Here is a 20,115-nt window from a genome sequence, read left to right as displayed (position 1 = left end):
CTGCTTCTCTCACCATTTACTATTCAGCTCATGCCCTCAGGCTGCGCAGAATCCAATCATACATCCACTCAGATTGCTTGTTGTATGGACAGGCTGCCTAGAAAGAGAAGCAAGACGAAACATTGCCAGTCCTATCCAACGTGGACGAAGAGAGCTAAGGTTTCTAAGCTGGCCACAGTCATTTGCTCTGCTCTCTCTAACACTACTAACATTATCCTAACACAACCATGCAAGGAGATATGCAACTACAGAGAGAAAAACTGATGTAGCTGAACAAGAGAGAAGAGTGGATTTTTACTGCAGCTGCCAAAAGATCACCATCCAATTTCATGGCCAAGTTCTTGGCTCCAGAAAGAGAACAATCCACTTTGTGTAGGTTGAAAGTATAGCCTATTCTGGTCACCCAAAGGTGCTTTTTCAGGAGGCAAATGGGACTTTCTTGTTTTTTTCTTTCAAGACATTTCGCTTCTCATCCAAGGAGCTTCTCTGTACTACTGTTAGTAATTGCATAATTGTGCTTTGCTATTATTCTCCATATCCTTGATCTTCCTGGTGATACTATAATATTAACACAATGAATAATAGAGTAGACGTTTAACTAAAGATCATCAAGTCCAAGCCTTGCATGGTACTGGATCCAACAGAGTATTTCTGACAGATAACTGTTAAGTCTCAGTCTGAAGATCTCAGTAACAAAGAATTCACTCTTTCATGTGACAACATGTTCTCCTGGCTGACAGCTGATACATCACAAAATCCTCTGTGATGTCTAGCCTGAAACTTCTTTCTTGTAGTTTTAACCTATTGGTTGTGGTTGTATCCTTTGGCGCAGCAGAGTGCAAGTCCACTCTCTCTTCTGTGCGACAATTCTTCAGATATTAGCAGAGGTGGGCTGCTACGGGTTCACCCTGATTCAGGAGAACCCATAGTTAACGTTATGGCCGGTTCAGAGAACCTTCAAATCCCACCCCTGGCTGACCCCACCCACCGCTCACATGGGTAACATGGGTAGCAATCCCATGTTGCAGATAGTAAGTGTCTGCTGTGACTGCAGCTATATAAACCTTTGGCCTTCTGTCTCAATCTTACAAATAGTTCCATTCTACAATCTCATTTTCTGGCAGTGCTTGCATGCTCGGAGGCATTTCTCTTCCTTAAGATAGTATTCCAAGGCTAGGGATTCACTAAATATACCAGTTTAAGAACTCTTGTTGTCATTACTTCAGCAAACCTAAAGTAATTTTGATTTCTCTGCTGCTTTGGGACTTTATAGTGTCTCACTACAGTGTCAATAGATCTGGATAGCATCATGATAACAGAAGAATGTTTTGCTGACAGCTCAGAAACACAGCATGGTGCTAAGTTATTATTAGTTTGACATCCATCTGCTCTTTTCCCCACCCCCACCCCCTTATACAGGGATTCAGATGTCCTAGCAAGCTGTACTGTTTTATTTTAGTGTATTTAATATTTTAAAAATATTAATATTTTACTTAGACCTTAACAAAACTCTTGGCTCAAAGTTTCCATTTCGTCCTAGAAAGGCAATGCTAGCACATTTGTATGTATGCTTCTGTTCTGTTTAAGTTGGGAGAAAGGGTTGCTCCCTCTGTTAATTAGAATGAAGAATGATGCCAGTCTCTGACAATGACTCTCTGTTTGCATCCCTTGATCTTCGCAGTAAATGTTTCAACTGGTTAATCCTAAAAGGAGTCCAAAATGTCATTTGCCATCTGCAGAAATGAAGATGAAGAAGATGAAGATGAAGATGAAGAAGAAGAAGAAGAAGAAGAAGAAGAAGAAGAAGAAGAAGAAGAAGAAGAAGAAGAAGAAGAAGAAGAAGAAGAAGAAGGCAGAGCACAAGAGAGAATATTAAAGCCCATGGAGCAGCCATTCATCACCGTAATTTCTCTAGGCAAAGGTGTCAAACTGGCGGGCCATGGGCTGGATGTATCACGTGCAGGCCAAGCCCACCCCAGCTCTGCAAAGGCAAAAAACATCACGATACATCATGCTATGTCATGTTGTGATGTGATTGAGTTTGACATCCATGCTCTAGAGGGAAACAGGTTTAGGCTAAAGCCATGTACAGCTCTTGAAATAGAATCCGGGAGAACTGACATCCTGACCAAAGGGAGTATCCTGCATGATGTTTCCCAGTTGCTTTCTTGAAATACACATTATTAAGGGAAACGTTAGAAGGAAGCCATAAATTAGCCAGGCCATTATAACAAGCTACAAACTAGAAAATAATCTGATGGACTAACCGCTGATAGTTGTCAATCTTGAATAAAATTCTGGATTCTCATCCGTTGTTTGCAGATGTCAGAATTATACATCTTTTGCCAGTTTGAGCAACTTCTCTATATATGTTAGGAACACAGACAGAAATGGCAGAAGCAGCAAAGAAACTATATTGCATACTCAAGAAGTTTGCAGAAATAGGTGATTCCTCTTCTAGAAATGTAGTTTCTAGCCTACATATTTCGTGAGAGAGGTCTACTAAACTGTCCACTATGAAAACAATGCTTTGTTATTTTTACTCATATAGGGAGCCATTTAGAAATCCATTGTGGCTTCCCAAAGTATTCCTGTCTGCAGTTATTTCCTGCATGAATTGGGGCTTGGAACTGAAGGACATCACAACAGTGAAACTTTGTCAGAACAAACAGCAGTTGGATATTTGGGGGTTCACTATCTAGTCAAACCTTCCCAGCATAATAGCATCCATAAACATTGGATTTGAAAATACAAAGTCCAGGCTGGCATTATCTTTCAAATGTCAAATTCATTGGACAGCTTTGAACAACTCACTCCTTCTCAGCCTAACCACTGCATGGTCTTTTCTACAATGCTGGATCTTAAGCCCTTGGGAGAAAATATATATATATATATACACATACATACACACACACACACACACACGCTCAGAGCCATATATATATATATGGCTCTGAGCGTGTGTGTGTGTATTCCAGCATAACTCTGGAACGCTTCGAGCAATTTCAACCAAACTTGGTACACAGATGACTTACTCTCTGGAGAAAAATACTATGAGGGTAAGACACCCCTAACACTCCTCAGGGTGTGTGTTCTGTTAAGATACAGCCTGTTGTGCCGTACTGGCTTCTACTGTACAGTGCAGTGGAGTTGCCATGGTAACGGCTTCACAGCACTCCACAAGGGGGCTCCCTCTGATAAGGGGGAAAATTCAACATTAGAAATCATGTTTGGTCTGAACATTTTTTCCCTTGTAAATAAACACTGGCCAACACCAGGTTATCGGCTAGTTGTAAATAAAAATGCTTAAGAAATGGTCCCCCAAAAAATGAACTTACCTCTCTAAGCTTGTCCATCTCATTCTGTAACACTTGCTTAGCCAAATCACTCTCAATGAGCCGTTGGCGCAAGTCTTCATTTTCCTCCTCCAGTTTAATCCGTTTTTTCTCCACTGCTTCGAGTTCATTATGGAGACGTGCAGAGACATCTTTGGCTACCTACAGGCAACAGTCAAGAATAATGCAAACCTCAGTCCTTGGTTCTGATACACAACATGCAGGCACAAGTTAATCAACAATCTATGCACCAATACAGACTTGGAGGATTTAGATATTTTACATATATTAACAAAAGGCAATCACTAAAACAGGAAACACACAAGTGAGTCATTGTCTGTGAATAATGTGCCAAGGCTTTGTGTGTCTTACCAAAAGGAATATATGAGCTATTCTTACACTAATTTTACAGATCATGTCTGCAATTAGAGGAAATATGGAGGGGGAAATAAAGTTATTTGCACATCCTCCTGGTGTCCCCCCTTCTTCGCAATAAGCAATGTGCCTCTATATTCAATATATGACCATTCTTATGCCCTTCTGCACTGCACTGCTCAAGAAAATTACAGCTTTTGTAGAGTGAACCTTTCACCCACAGTGGTGCATAAACAGTGCCTCTTCTGGTTGCAGGAAAGGGAATACATATTTATAAGCTGCATCAGAAGGTTTCAGATACACGTACCAGCAGGTTTTATGAGCAGCTGTTAATATGAATGATAGGGAATCTAGTCGCAAATCCCTATTTCCAGTACATTTAGGCTTTCCCACGTTTATCTCTTCCTATGTCTTACAGTCCACAGATAGAACGGGAATCAAATGGATAGTGCTATTATTTTCTGATGTTTGATTGACTTTAAAAAAAAAAGAATAAGAATTCATGAAGAACATGAATTAAAAGTTCATATGTCCAAGAGAAGCTATTGATTGATTCATAATCATTGACATGAGCAAATGGCCAGGACATAGAGTTTTGCAATTTGGGCACCAAATACTCCAAGTACAAGTACAGTCCTGTTATGAACATAGAATCCAATGACCACATGTAGTAGAATAACTAGAGTCTTAATTGTTGGATTATTGGCTCGTTGAGGAAATTTTCTCAATGCAGTCACTCTAATGAGAGACAGAGATTCAGGAGAAAAGATGTTAGGACTTTCTTTGTTCTGACTAGGGGCCCATGCAAGGAAGCAGAGAACATAAGGAGAGATTTCATGTTAGGGTTGGACCTAAAATTTAGAAAGCCCTGTAAGAAAGAAACATTAAGGAAAATCTGGCAAGAAACATTTAGTCAAGTATGAGTTTGTATTTATGTGTAGAGCTGCATGCTGGATCTTGGATTGGGGAGCTTTTGTGTCTGTTTCTGCCCTCTATATCCGTGTTTGCTTACACCACTTACTGATGACTAAGTACCAGATCTCAGCTTTGTATAATTTGTGCCAGCTAAACTATTCTCTCAAATCTCTACCATGCTGTGGCACTCTAACCTTGCATGCAGAAACAGTTACTTAAATGCCCTAGGACAGGGGTCCCCAACCTTTTGGAGCTCAGGGACCACTAAACTCATAATTTTAAATCCCGCGGACCACTAATATGTTCTGCCTAATGACTAGCTGGCTGGCTGGTGGTCAAGTGACTGGGTGGACCTGGCCAACTTGATGTCACTCACGCCGAGGGGTGCCTCGCAGGCCTCTACTCACCCCTCCCCTCCCAGCCACTCCTCACCCATCCAAACTCCTTAGGGCCCCAATAGGAAGCAGTTGTTGGAACTAAGCAGTCCACATGAGAAAGAATTGGCAAAATAGCTGGATCAGTTCAAATTGGATCCTACCAAGAAGGAGGCTCAACAGAAGTACTTCATTGAGGACTATGGGCATAGGCTTTCCAAGCAGAGGGAAGACTTGTGAGAGTGCAAGGCCATGTACTGGCACCTGGAGGCTCATCAGGCTGAGATGGTCAGCCAGTTCCAGGCCATGATGCAGTCCCACTGGAACAAGGCCTTTCAGCTCTTTGCCACCAGCTGCACTTTCCTCCAGCCTTCACCCAAAGCCCCACACCATGAGGAACATAGTAGAGTTAATTCCTTGATCTAAGTATGATAGGATGTCTCAATAGAGGTCATCCCCTTAATTCTCTAGATATATCTGTTCTAGTCAAGAAACTGAATTAGAACTGGAGAGATCCAAGTTGAAATCCATCATTAGCCAAATTCACTGGGTAACTTTAGATCAGTCTCTTATTTTCAACCCAGCTTATGTTTCTCTCATTGTAGGAGTAAAATAAAAGGACATTTCCCTGCCCTGAACTCTTGGAGAAAAGATGGGATATAAATATAATAAATAAAAATAAGTAATAGATTCCTACACCCACCAAGAAGCAGCACAGAGTGTGTCATCTCTGCTGAATCATATGTTCACAAAGATTTTTGGCATATCCCACATACACTATATTGCCAAAAGTATTTGCTCACCCATCCAAATAATCAGAACCAGGTGTTCCAATCACTTCCATGGCCACAAGTGGATAAAATCAAGTACCCAGGCATGCAGAATGTTTTTACAAACATTTGTGAAAGAATGGGTCGCTCTCAGGAGCTCAGTGAATTCCAGCGTGGAACTGTCATAGGATGCCACCTATGCAACAAATCCAGTCGTGAAATTTCCTCGCTCCTAAATATTCCACAGTCAACTGTCAGCTGTATTATAAGAATGTGGAAGTGTTTGGGAATGACAGCAACTCAGCCACGAAGTGGTAGGTCACGTAAACTGACGGAGGGAGGTCAGCGGATGCTGAGGCTCATAGTGCAAAGAGGTCACCAACGTTCTGCAGAGTCAATCGCTACAGACCTCCAAATGTCATGTGGCCTTCAGATTAGCTCAAGAACAGTGCACAGAGAGCGTCATGGAATGGGTTTCCATGGCCAAGCAGCTGCATCCAAGCCATACATCACCAAGTGCAATGGAAAGCGTTAGATGCAGTGTTGTAAAGCCCACCGCCACTGGACTCTAGAGCAGTGGAGACACATTTTCTGAAGTGACAACTTGCGCTTCTCCATCTGGCAATCTGATGGACGAGTCTGGGTTTGGTGGTTGCTAGGAGAACGGTACTTGTCTGACTGCGACCCTATCTGGACCAGGAGGCCCTTCGGATGGTCACTCACGCCCTCGTCACCTCAAGACTGGATTACTGTAACGCACTCTACATGGGGCTGCCCCTGAAGAGTGTTCGAAGACTTTTGTTAGTCCAGAATGTAGCCGCCCGAGCGATAGTGGTGTACCTAGGTACACCCATGTTACACCTATCGTCCGTGAGCTGCACTGGCTTCCCATTGATCTCCGGACACGCTTCAAGGTGCTAGTCGTTACTTTTAAAGCCCTACATGGTATTGGACCTGGCTACCTGAGAGACTGCCTCCTGCCAGTTACCTCCCAGAGACCTATAAGATCACACAGACTAGGTCTCCTCCGAATTCCATCTGCCAGTCAATGTCGGCTGGCGACCCCCCGGGGGAGGGCCTTCTCTGTAGCTGCTCCGGCCCTATGGAACGATCTTCCCATGGAGATCCGGACCCTTACTACTCTTCCGGTCTTCCGCAAAGCGACCAAGACCTGGCTGTTCCGGCAGGCCTGAGGCTGTTGAGTTATCCAGCCCCATTCTAAGTTATGAATGTTGTGAAATTTTTAATGTTGTTTTTTATTTCTTGTATGTCCCCCCTCCCTTTTTACCTGTAAGCCGCCCTGAGTCTCTTTGAGAGTGGGCGGCATACAAACTAACTAACTAACTAACTAACTAACTAACTAACTAACTAACTAACTAAATAACTAAATAACTAAATAACTAAATAACTAACTAACTAACTAACTAACTAACTAACTAAATAAATAAATAAATAAATAAATAAATAAATAAATAAATGCTTTGTGCCAAGTGTAAAGTTTGGAGGAGGGTGAATTATGGTGTGGGTTGTTTTTCAGGAGCTGGGCTTGGCCCCTTAGTTCCAGTGAAAGGAACTCTGAATGCTTCAGCATACCAAGACATTTTGGACAATTCCATGCTCCCAACTTTGTGGGAACAGTTTGGAGCTGGCCCCTTCCTCTTCCAACATAACTGTGCACCAGTGCACAAAGCAAGGTCCATAAAGACATGGATGACAGAGTCTGGTGTGGATGAACTTGACTGGCCTGCACAGAGTCCTGACTTCAACCTGATAGACCACCTTTGGGATGAATTAGAGCGGAGACTGAGAGCCAGGCCTTCTCGTCCAACATCAGTTTGTGACCTCACAAATGCGCTTCTGGAAGAATGGTCAAAAATTCCCATAAAAACACTCCTAAACCTTGTGGACAGCCTTCCCAGAAAAGTTAAAGCTGTTATAGCTGCAAAGGGTGGACCGACATCATATTGAACCCTATGGATTAGGAATGGGAGGTCACTTACAGTAAGTTCATATGCGAGTAAAGGTAGGTGAGCGAATCCTTTTGGCAATATAATGTATTGTGTTTTGGCCACTGTGGATAGCTGGTGTTTGAATTCTTCAGCGATAACATAATCACAATGCAGACTTTTTGATAATTAAGGGCATAGTTGTTATTGTTTCACTTGGCAGGGAAAGAAAAGACACTCCTCACTGAGAAAGAAGAAATTAACTTCATCCTCTCCACAAAAAATCATTTTGCTGAAAGCAAGCGGCAGAAGGAACAGATGGTAAAATTTCAGAGTTTACTCCGAAGATCCTTAGATCCTGGTCTCAATGAAGAACACTGCCAATAAATCAGGAAACCACTACAGGGAGCCTAGGAAAGAGCCCTTAAGTCACATTGGTTATATCAGCCAAGACGCCAAACGAAGCTGGGATGGTTTCCCCACCCCCCATAGCTGCCTTCTGGTCCTCTTGGTTCCCATTCCATGTATCTGTACAACTTCCAAAATTATTTCTGAGTTTGGATTGCCTCTGCTTTATTTTTATCCCTTTCTATGTATCCTTTAGGTCAGGGGTCCCCAACCTTTTGGAGCTCAGGGACCACTAAATTCATAATTTTAAATTCTGCGGATCACTAATATGATCTGCCTAATGACTGGGTGGGTGGGCGTGGCTGTGGTCATGTGACTGGATGCGTGAAGCCAACTTGATGTCACTCATGTCGAGGGGTGCCTTGCCGGCCTCTACTCGTCCCTCCCCTCTCAGCCACTCTTTACCCGCCCAGGCTCCTTAGGGCCCCAATAGGAAACAGTTGTTGGAGCTAAGCAGCCCACACGAGAAAGAGGTGGCAAAATAGCTGGCTCAGTTCAAATTGGATCTGATCGAGAAGGAGGCTCAGCAGAAGCACCTCACTGAGGATTATAAGCATAGGCTTTCCAAGTAGAAGGAAGACTTGTGCAAATGCAATTCCAGGTACCGGTGCATGGAGGCTCAGTGGGCTAAGATGGTCAGCCAGTTCCTGGCCATGATACTGGAACAAGGCCCTCCAGCTCTTTGCCACCAGCGGCATTTCCCTCCAGCCTTCGCCCAAAGCCCTGCACCAGGAGGCTGAAGCAGACCCCAAGTCGGAATTTCTGCCCCCCTCTGACACTATGGGTACACAAAAAGACCCCGGGGGAAGAGACTCTCTGCAGCAACACAAGTAACATTGTACATATCCAGCTCGGGGCCATAGTTTGCGGATCCCTGATGTAATGCAATATAAAAAATGCAAACCACCAAAATTTTCTCCCGGACCACCAGTGGTCCGAGGACCACTAGTTGGTTTACCGCTGCTTGGTGGAGTATCTATATTTTTATTCTTTTTATTCTTTTATTCTTTTTATTATTCTTTTTCAACTACCAGATTATATCAGATTAAGCATATTTCATTTTAATGCTTATTTACAGAAACATTGAGTAGTTTTCTTCAATACTGGCATAATAAAGTTCAATAACACTTTTTGTTAGGAGTGACAATAATACATTCTTACTGGTAGGATTACAACTGACAAATATTATAGCAATCTTGCCAATTTACCTGATTAACACTAATGAGGGATATTGCATCCACTGCATGGATAATGTATACGGACTGTCAGTTTTATTCCATAATTAGTTGTAATTTTTATTGTTATTTTATTTATGGGATTCCCAACTCTGGGTCTCTTATAACTAGCTTATTAAAAGGAAAAAAATACAACAAATCAAAGAGCAAAGTTCAAAACGTGAAAACAAAATGTGGGGGCTCCATGAGCAACCTGTTCCCAAGGCCTGGAGGAACAAGTTAAGCCTTCACCTATGAACCATATACAGGTGGATGCCATATGAAACTTGGGGCAGGGGGCATTCCAGAGAGCAAGAATTGCAATACTGTAGAGACAATTAATTGGCCCCACGAGATGACATTATTTAATTGGTGGGATCCAGAGCACATCCAGTCTACTGAACCAAACCAGATGGGCAGAAACAACTAGAGACAAGCAGTTCCTCAGTTAGCCCTGTAATTTACCATGAAGGACTTTAAAGGCGATAATCAGCACCATGAATTGCAACCAGTAGCCTACTGGCTATTAATGCACAACAGCAGAATTATATGTACGTAATGGAGGGCTTTCTAGAACAGAGGTCTTCAACACCTAGGCAGCGGCCCATTCTCAACCGAGCCATGTGAGCAACAGGCTGGCAGGCACCCACATAACTTGACTCACACGAGCAGTGGGCTCGTGCACACGCACATGCGCAGCTCAACTTGCAGTCAAACTGTATGTGCATGTGCACCGGCTTGCTGCTCGCGCAGCCTGGTTCCATCTTCCCCACTTCAGTCAGGCTGCCAAGCCACAAAGGTTGGGAACCACTGATCTAGATAGCCAGGAGCAAGAGGATTGCATTTCCCAATCTCAGTCTCTCCAAAAGCCATCCACAAACACCATAATGCAGTTTCTATGCTGTGTCCTAGCCTAATCCCTGATTTGCAGTACTCCAAATGATCTGCTCCCTTGTGAAGCCCTGGATGGTTGTTGGGCTACTATTTTCTGCATAACCTTTCCAAATATAGGAAAATAGTATGTTTGGAATATGCATATAGGAGAATATGCACAGAGGTCAGAGAAGGTCTCCGTATTTAAAGTGCAATGTCTTGAATAAGGCCCGCAGATTAAAAGCAAATATCTTCCAGTGAAGACATTAGTGAAGGATTACTGCACCATAACAGGTGGGAAGAAGAAAGGATCCTGCCATGGAAAAAAGAGTCGGCCATGGCTCTGCAGCTGATAGGGAAGAGGTTGGCCTGTACTTTACCCTCTGCAGTTATTTGTACAAATTCCATAGTCACATCCTGACCATGAGAACCGAAAATTGAGCTAGTAGAGGGGTAAATCAAACCATAACTATTTCCATAGAATCAGCTTAGTATGAAACTCTAGCAACACCAAAGGACGGGGGTTGTTCCACTTATTTCCTGTTTCTTCAAGCAGAACATTTGATCACCGTGAAAGCTGAGACAACCAGAAGGCAGCTGTTACAAGCTGTAGGGAAAGAGAAGTGGGGGAATTGCAGCCTGACAAACATTATCTACCCATGCCCTACTCCAAAAAGAACTATTCCATGGATTGCCCAATATGGGCAAAACAAAAGGTTTTATGGAGAAAACAGCACATTTTAAATTCCAGATGTTGTTTCCAAATGGAAGATATTCCATCAGTCTTAACTCAAATACTAAAATCTGTGATCACTAATACAAAATTTGATACCTCAACGTTTCTAGCATTTAAAAAAAGACCTCAATTCGATATAATACAAATGAGATTATAATTTGCTTTTATAGCACTTTAATAGGCATAGAATAAACTAACACATTCATATTTCAAACAGACTTTTCTAATGTTTCTACCTTTAACTCTGACATCCTTAAATCCCTCACATTAAAATTACATTAAACATTAAATATCCATTAATATCCATTAAATAGCTTTAAATACACAAACACATTAAAATAATGCATTATTTAAAGTTATTATAAATTAGAAGCCAGTTTTTAAAAATATTACCACTATGCATTTAAAAATCACTTCAAATCTAATACTCGTAATTTAAAATGCACGGCAGGCTATCTGAATATAGTAAACTAAATTCTAAACTACATTAAACTTTAATTCTAATGTGGTGATACTATGAACATGCACACACTGTTTACAAAGAACTAGAACTGCAGAAAAGCACATACACACAGGATGAAATAGCACACTGTTCTGATCTATGAATGAATAAAGAACAATGCTGCTAGGACATAAACTATCATTTACAAACAAAGTGTCCAAGTTGACCCAACACATTAAGCCAGAAGCAAGTAAACTACTTTATGACATAAAGGACCAATTTTGGAGAGACTTTCACAAACACCCTTTTAGCACAAGATACTGTAAGTCAGAAATATCATCTTACATTATAAATAGGAGGTAAAGTTGGGAGATGATGACTTGTCTAAAACTATCTGCCAAGATATCAACAAGCAAGATTAGGGGGCTGGAGTCTAAAACATATGAAGGATGGTTATGGGAATTGGGACCGTCTAGTATAGACAGAAGGACTAGGGGTGACATGATAGCAGTGTTTTGCAATATTTGAGGGGCTGCCAAAGCACCAGAAGTCAAAACAAGAAACAATGGATGGAAACTAATCAAAGAGAGAAGCAACCTAGAAATAAGGAGAAATTTCCTAATGGTGAGAAACAGTTAACCAGTGCCTACAGAAGCCGTGGGTGCTCCATCACTGGAGGCGTTCAAGAACAGTTTGGATAACTGTTTGTCTGAAATGGTATAGGTTTTCCTGCTTGAGCAGGAGGTTGGAGTAGAAGACATCCAAAGTCCCTTACAACTGTTATTCTGATTCCTAGATCTTAAACATGACTAGCATTCAAATGTAAATTCATGGCAGCACAAACATTTGAACACCTGTAATATTTTTCTCTCTTCAGAGACTTAGTTTATGTTCCAGATTACTCAAGGTTTGAGAAGCAATAGTCTGATTACTGGTTTGCACATTCAATCTTGGCTTCCATACACCGTACAAACCAGCACAAACTGATGCAAGTTTCATTTCACTCACATTTGGTACCCGGGGTACTTGGCAACAGACTTACTCCTTTGTGCAAAAGGCAACTGTGTTGTTTGGGAAGAAGGTATGACTTAGAGGTTTCACCCTGTAAAGGTCTGAAGCTCAGCCCTCTTGTGTTCGTAAACCTTGAACAAGTAGCTTCAAAAATGCAAGCTTTGTCATACCACCCACCATGGGAATGCTGAACTAATTTCTTCTACCACAGCAGTGTATATTTCCATCACCTGTTGAATATCTACATCATTGAGTAAATGAGTTGTAGCCAGGATGCCAGACTACTAACCAAATAAAGAGAAAGCATTCCTCCATTGGAATATGTTGCCTTCTCATGCCTTTCAACGAAAAGTGCCACACCAAACAACATATGTTCCATCCAGCTGGCTTGCACAATCATCCTGAATGAAGATCTTCCAGCAGCTCAAAAGAGGGATTCAGCCCCTTTGGTCAGCTGCTTATTTTTCATGATTCTAATTGAAGTTGACAAGGGATCGTGTTTTAATAACCTTTCCCTAGTGTATCTATCTCCAGGACTACATAAACTGCAATGAAGAGATTATAAGCAAAAGGAAAGGAATTCAGAGACAGAAGAAGCAGTCCAGTTACAATTGTATTTTGGGGGGGGGGGGAACCTAGTATCAAAATTATGTAGTTATGTAATTTAATGATTCTCAAATCAGAATAGCCCATTCAGGACTGTATGAAAACTATTATGGATCCCCCCCCCAAAAAAAGAGAAACAGTCATTGCCTTCAGCATCATGTGCAATACAAAATTAGCATCATCATAATTCATAGTTTGCCCAATTGAATATCACAAAACAAAAAAGCTAAAAGTTAAAGTATTTAACAAATGCATTTCAAACCTCCAATTTCATTTTATTTTACTATTTATTTTATTTTTTTATAATTTATTTTATTTTACTATAACTCCAGTCTCAGTTTGTTGAAACCCCATGGTTTCTTGTGAGAAATGACTGAAATACTACAGCAGTACAACAATTTGCCAAGTAATTATCTCCAATTAGTTTTAAGGACAATATACCATCAGATTAATTTCTCAACAAGATTTCCACATGAAGCTGTTTTTTTCTAAAATGTGAAATTAAATCTACTATAAGCACTTATTGAAATTAGTATAGCTCAGAAACAAACAATACTATTCCAACAACCTTGGAACAGAGTTTCAATTCCTCTTATATCAGACGATAGGATTTCAGACATTTGACGGGAGAAAGCCTTTGGTCTAAGATCTTGGATAGATGCCAACCAAATACTAGACTGGATAGGCAATGGTCTAAATCAGGGTGTCAAACCTAATTTCACTGAGGGCCGCATCATGGCTGTGGTTGACCTCGGGGGGACTGGGCGGGGTGTGTGTGTGACTGGGTGGGTGTGGCCAGCTGGCATGTTTTCTCTTCTCACTGGGTAGGCTGGGCCGAAGCCACGCTAGCCCAATCTTTCCTCTTCACATTGGGTAGATCAGGATGGCCCCGGGGACCGGATCTGACCACATCACGGGCTGGATCCGGCCCACGGGCCTTGAGTTTGACACCCCTGGTCTAAATAATAGAAATCCATTCCTTATATTGCAAAACCAATAGTTTAACACAAGGGAAAGCAACTTCTTATATCCCAGCTTCATTCAACTGACTTCTTCATTCTAACGGAGAAAAAAATTGCAAATGCAGGCTCACCTTGACATCTTGTTCAAGGCTATGGATGAATTCTCCATCCACCTGGCCTGTCTGGGCAACACGAAGGCTGCGTCGCTCTGCTTTTCGCAAACGATACTGTAAGATGCGACAGGTCTTACTGGCTTGATCCAGTTGTTGCCTTAGCTCCTGTAGCTGATAGACATCTTCTTCCATGTAGACATCTCTCATCTCCAGCATCTCTGCACGTAGTTCCTCAATCTCATCCTGGAAAAGACAAACACTGTGATCAAAGGAAGGACAAGACAAGTAACAAGTAACCCAGCCTGCATCCTGGGAATATTGGGGAGTGGGAGGGGCTTGTGCATGAAACAGTTACAGTGCATTTGTATTTACAGGTAGTTGTCAACTTACAATAGTTCACTTAGTGAGTGTTCAAAGTTATAACAGCACTGAAAAAGTGACTTATGACCATTTTTCACACTTACAACCATTGCAGCATCCCCACAAACTGAACTCACATTTATGACAGTTGCAGTGTCCCAGGGTCATGTGATCCCCTTTTGCGACCTGGCAAGCAAAGTCAAGGGGGAAACCAGATTCACTTAAACAACCGTGTTACTAATTTAAGAAATGCAGTGATTCACTTAACAAGTGTGGTGAGAAAAATTGCAAAATGGGGCAAAACTCACTTAACAAATTTCTCACAGCAACATAAATTTGGGGCACAATTGTTGTCATACGCTGAGGACTATCTGTGTTTATTGATTATTTATGATACAGATTATTGCATGTTGAAATGGATTAGGGGAATAGAACAAGTTTAGGTTGGTGCCTTAACAATAATAAGGATGTTCTGTTTTGAAGGTCCTTCTCAGTTGAGTAGAAGCAATCTCTGTTTTGATGGAAGAGGAACCCAGAGGACAACCTCCACAAATCTATTCTGAGATAGCACATGAAGTACTAACAAAGGTACATAGCACTTTGGTCTTCACATAAGGTCTCTCTGCAATATTTTATAACAAGGAAAGTCACAACAACTTAAGGTGTTAAATTTGTACTCCTGAATACTCCTAAACACCATTGGAAATGAACTCTTGAACACTGCACAATCCTTCTATTTAATCTAACTGTACAGCCTTTCCCTCACAAATATTCAGAATTGCAGATAAAATAGCATGTGCAGACTGTGCATGGAGTTAAGAATATAAATGCCATTCCACCAGTGTAAAATAAAATCTTATGTTGCATTATTTTAAAAAAATAAATAGTAACATTTATATTATTTTACTAGCAGCTTACTTTATACTATTTTTTGTTCATGTGAGTCCTTTGTAGTGAAGTTTGCAAAGATCAAATCAAAACAGGTTTTCTCAACTCCATCTGATATGTTTCTGCCTGTGAATAATTATGTCGAAGATGAAGAGATTCAGAGAACTGATTCTCTTCTCTGGAAGGGAATGGCCACATGCACACAGTGGCATTATTGATGTAATTCTGGCATGGAATGCCACAACTCCAACAATATAACATCAGTCACTTGTACAGGAAGGCAAAGTGTAGATAAACAAGCACTAAGAAAAACCGCTCACACTCCAGATCTCCAACTATAGCATTTGGGCAAAAGGCAAAATTAATGAAAGAAAAAAAAGACAGGACTGGAGAGGAAAAATCCCAAATGGAAGCCTCTGAAGCTAGGATGCACAAGAGAGCAGCCTACCTATGCCAATCCAACTAATTAGTCTTAGGAGATTAGAAGGAAATAAAACTACAGTATGTAAAACTTGCAAAGGGTAGGGCAGATGGCATACCAAGGAAAAAATGACACCACCAATCGGAGAGCTTAGCTTTTGGGATCACCAAGATCAGACATATGCTGCCACCTAACAAGGGACATACCACTCTTATTACTGTAAACTGAAATTAGATTCCAAAATGCCTTGCATGTACTGGTGTCAGAAAATTGTATATTTCACAAGACAGGTGATTCCATAAACCACAGGAGAATATGAAAGTCTTCTTTGTTTGTGATCTCTCCATTCCAGGTGTCTGTTGCTAGTAATACAAGCATTGTGGCTAGTATCCCAATGTCTATTATTCCTGGCAGCAGTTCTCATACAAGAAGACAGAATTTCTCTAGCTTATTTCCTCTATTGATTGGCTACATTCCTTGTTCCTTCTGAGAGATGTGCAAATTTTTTGTACATTTGCCCTCGGAAGGTGGGACCAGTTAAATTACCCTCCCTCCCTTTTCCCCATTTCTTTGAATTAATGGTTTATCTGCTTATGATCTGCAGAAGGAAGCCAATCAGAGCAATATCCATTAAATAGCCTGCATATTGAGCAAGTGAACAAAGGATCAAGGACTTTCCAAACCAGCCTCTCAGCCAGCCCGTCACATTCAATCATGATACAAGGCATTATCTCAAAGAATAAGATAAGTTCTCTGGGAGATCCCATCAAAATGCAATCACAGAAATGCAATTGCTTGTTTAATATTGTTTTGAACTAACTTGCAAACTTATGTAAACAACAGAAGATCTTAAATGTTTCTCAAACAGAAGCAGTTTCCACAATTTATGGGATACATTCATGCAAATGCATAAACAAAGCACAGTACTGGCTTATGTTTAGCAAACATTGATTTGTGGCTTTTTAAAAATGAAGTAAAGTGGCATGGGAACAATTGTTCAGTTTCTTTATGAGTCATTAACACAATTTTTGAAACAATTTAATTCAGTAGCACTAAATGTTTGCAACATTTAATGCATGTGGAAACACTAATATAGCATGCAAAATTTTAAATATGTTTTGTATTAGTTAGGAAATACTATACCGTACACACAACTTACCAGATAATACCAGGGCATTTAGGCTAATGCCCACTATTATCAGATATATGGCCAGAAATGTTGGTTTGATATGATTTGATATGGAGGTCTGCTGAAGTTAAACATATGTTACAACACCACAAGATGAATACTGCTCCTCATATTCTTGCATATGGTGGGAATGCAAAAACAAAAAGGGCAAAACTTACATTGTGATATTTTGGCATTACCTATCATTCATCATTATTGTTAGGAACAAACATCTATAACGGTGAGCAAATGTCAGATTCTTCTTTTTAAACAGCTGTTATGGTTTTGTAGCAACTCCAACTGTTCATGTAATGTACACTGTGGTCTTTCCATGATGGGCTTTTTCTTTAAACAATCTTACTTGAAAACAAAATATGCATCACACATATTAATATTGTGCATCATTAAAGTGCTTCACAATGGGAAAGCATTGTTTCAGTTCCTTCCTATGACAGATTGACATTAAAAAGACATTGGTTTTTAGATGTGCCTTCAAAAGATAAAATTTTAGATCATTATCTCTTAAAGGAAAAGTTCTAATTTCTTTTCCAGAAATATTCCCTGCACAATTCAAGAAAAAGAATTCTCAATGTTCATGCATTCAGCCATAATATAATTTTTTTTTCTTTGATGTGATGAGTGAATCTGGATATTATACTATTCTGTAGTATTATGTGGAAACCAAGCTACATTAGTTTGTTCAACGATCTAGAATTTAAAATCTGGGTTTGAGTTATATAAAAAAGTAATTAGTGTCCGAGAATGGAGCAAAGGTGGGTTTTGCACACTCATTTATGAAGGCAACAATATTTTGGGAGCTATTCCTATGTAAGACTAAGAAAAATAATTTGTTCTAATAGTTTGTAGCTTTATTGCATGAAGTGGCAGCAATCTGTCAGCACTACATAACACTTTTCCTCCCATCCCCAATGATGTGCTTTCCTCCCATTTTCCTCCCCGCAGTAGTCCCGTGCCATAATTCGAAAATGAGACTGGCAAGTTGCTGCTCTCTTATCAGGGCAGGAACAGCAGTTTCTGCTGCTGCTACGTTCAGGAAATTAAGAGGCAGAAGCCCAGTTCTCTCCATTTGAATCATTTTATATTAGAAAACATTAGTTTCCTGTTGGATCATCTAGATCTGGCTTCAGCCTGCCTCAGAAACAAGTTGGCCCTGAGATGGAGGCGCCACAGAAGGTATCCCTAATGACTAACAAACAGTCCCTCTCAGAACCAGGGCAATGGGGCTAAAAGGATGATCCTTTGTTAAGCACTAAGTCATTTAAGTAGAAATCAATATTGCATACAAAAAATATACCTAAGTGTTGTATATTATATTATAATTAAATAAAGACATTACTACCAGAAAATATCCAAATTCCTGTGCAATAGCCTTTTTATCTTGGCATCACCTTTTTGGAATCTTTTTGGTACCTGCAGGATCCAACATTTACCGTATTTTTCGGAGTATAAAACACATCTTTTTTCCTAAAAAAAGAAGCTGAAAATCTGGGTGCATCTTATACATCGAATACAGCATTTTTTGCCTCCCGAAGCCCCGCCCCCTTCACCAAAATGGCCATGCATAGCCTTATGGGGGCTATCAGAGAGCTCCTGAGAGCTGGGGAGGGCAGAAATAAGCAAACAATGGGCCGTTTTTGCCCCCCCCCCAGCCCCTAGCAGCACTCTATAAAATTCCATAAGGCTATGCATGCAATTTTTTTGACAAAAAAGGGCCTGTTTTTGCAAAAAATGGGCTGATTTTTGCTCTTTTGTGGGAGGTGCACCCCCACAGGAGCACTCTGCAAGCCCCCCCCCCAGGGCTATTCATTGCTTTTAAGTGAAAAAAATGGGCCCGTTTTTGCGAAAAACGGGCCATTTTTTGGAGGGTTGCAGAGTGCAAAAACTTTTTTTTCCTTTCGGAAAGCTCTTTAACTGATGAGAATTACATTGATCAAGTGCTGTGCCAGCAGAAACAAAGTCTTACGGTTTGCCAGCGATCTCCTTCTCCAGCACATGGATAAATACACCTGGAAACATCTCCCTACCTACCTACCTACTCTCAATAGCCCTACATGGTTTAGGACCTGGTTACCTGAGAGACCGCCTCCTGCCACATACCTCCCAATGACCTACAAGATCTCACAGGCTGGGCCTCCTCCGGGTGCCGTCGGCCGGACAATGCCAGCTGGCGGCCCCTCGGGGTAGGGCCTTCTCTGTAGCTGCGCCGGCCCTGTGGAATGATCTACCCATAGAGATCCGGACCCTTACCACTCTCCCGGCCTTCCGAAAAGCCACCAAAACCTGGCTGTCCGGCAGGACTGGGGCTGTTGATTAATGTACAGCCCCACTTAGACAGAATGGATGGTGTGTAATTTTAACAACTGTATTTTTATTCTTAATTTTTAAATGCTTTTTATCTTGTTCTGTAAGCCGCCCAGAGTCCCATGGGATTGGGCGGCATACAAATTTTATTAAATTTCAAATTTCTCTCTCTCCCTACCTACCTACTGTATTTCTCTCTCTCTCTATCCCTCTACCTACCTACACACACACTCTCTCTCCCTACTTACCTACTGTATTTCTCTCTATCTATCTATTGAATGCTGGACTGATTGAAGAGACCTGGACCGGCTGAGGTAAGTAGAACAGCTTTATTTCAAAAGAACAGTTAACCAGAATAACTATGTACAGAGTTCAGCACCTCGCCATGCTTGACAACTATTTATACGTGAGCTGTCAAGCAGAGCGACCAATGGAAATGGTGCAAACAGCCCGCGCTCAGCCAGCCACACCTTAGCCAATCAGGTGCAGCTGAGCAGTTGCCGGCTGTCAGACGTAAATTGAGGACTTGCAGCTGGTCGTAAGTTGAGGACCTAGGACCGGTCGCAAGTCAGGGACTTAACACTCTTTCCCCACCAGCGGGTATGCATGCGCAGTAAGAGCACATGCATACTCACTTAGATAGGCGGAGTGGCGCTGGACCCGCCCAGAACGACCAGTTGCAGAGGAGCAGTCGGCGAGGTAGGTCATCCCTGTAGTAGCTCCTCCCCAATGGTAGTACAGCTCCAGGTGATGTCATCCAGGCCTACCAATAGAGATAGCAAGCTTGGAACAGGTAGGTGAACTAGTGGCGATGGAACGGCTTGAGGAGGTGCCTAGGCAGGCTGCCCAAAGGTGGTGGCCAAGCAGGAGAGGTCT

General features: G+C 41.4%; 1 protein-coding gene across 3 annotated transcripts in view; it reads right to left on the bottom strand.

Annotated features, from left to right (window-relative positions):
• The window catches only part of MTCL2 (microtubule crosslinking factor 2), a 77,081-nt gene that overhangs the window by 36,595 nt on the left and 20,371 nt on the right, over positions 1–20,115 (bottom strand). For all 3 annotated transcript variants that reach the window (XM_014061103.2, XM_014061104.2, XM_014061105.2), the window contains exons 2-3: positions 14,099–14,323; positions 3,339–3,497 (exon numbers count right to left, since the gene is read on the bottom strand). In XM_014061103.2, coding sequence (XP_013916578.2) covers positions 3,339–3,497; positions 14,099–14,323 — 384 coding nt within the window. The remainder of the gene's footprint in view (positions 1–3,338; positions 3,498–14,098; positions 14,324–20,115) is intronic.

The sequence above is a fragment of the Thamnophis sirtalis genome, unplaced genomic scaffold (assembly GCF_051295495.1).
Source record: "Thamnophis sirtalis isolate CommonGarterSnake01/CBP01778 unplaced genomic scaffold, rThaSir2_p1.2 scaffold_7, whole genome shotgun sequence".
In the NCBI taxonomy this organism is placed as follows: domain Eukaryota; kingdom Metazoa; phylum Chordata; class Lepidosauria; order Squamata; family Natricidae; genus Thamnophis; species Thamnophis sirtalis.
This window is presented reverse-complemented; position numbering and strand designations above follow the sequence as displayed.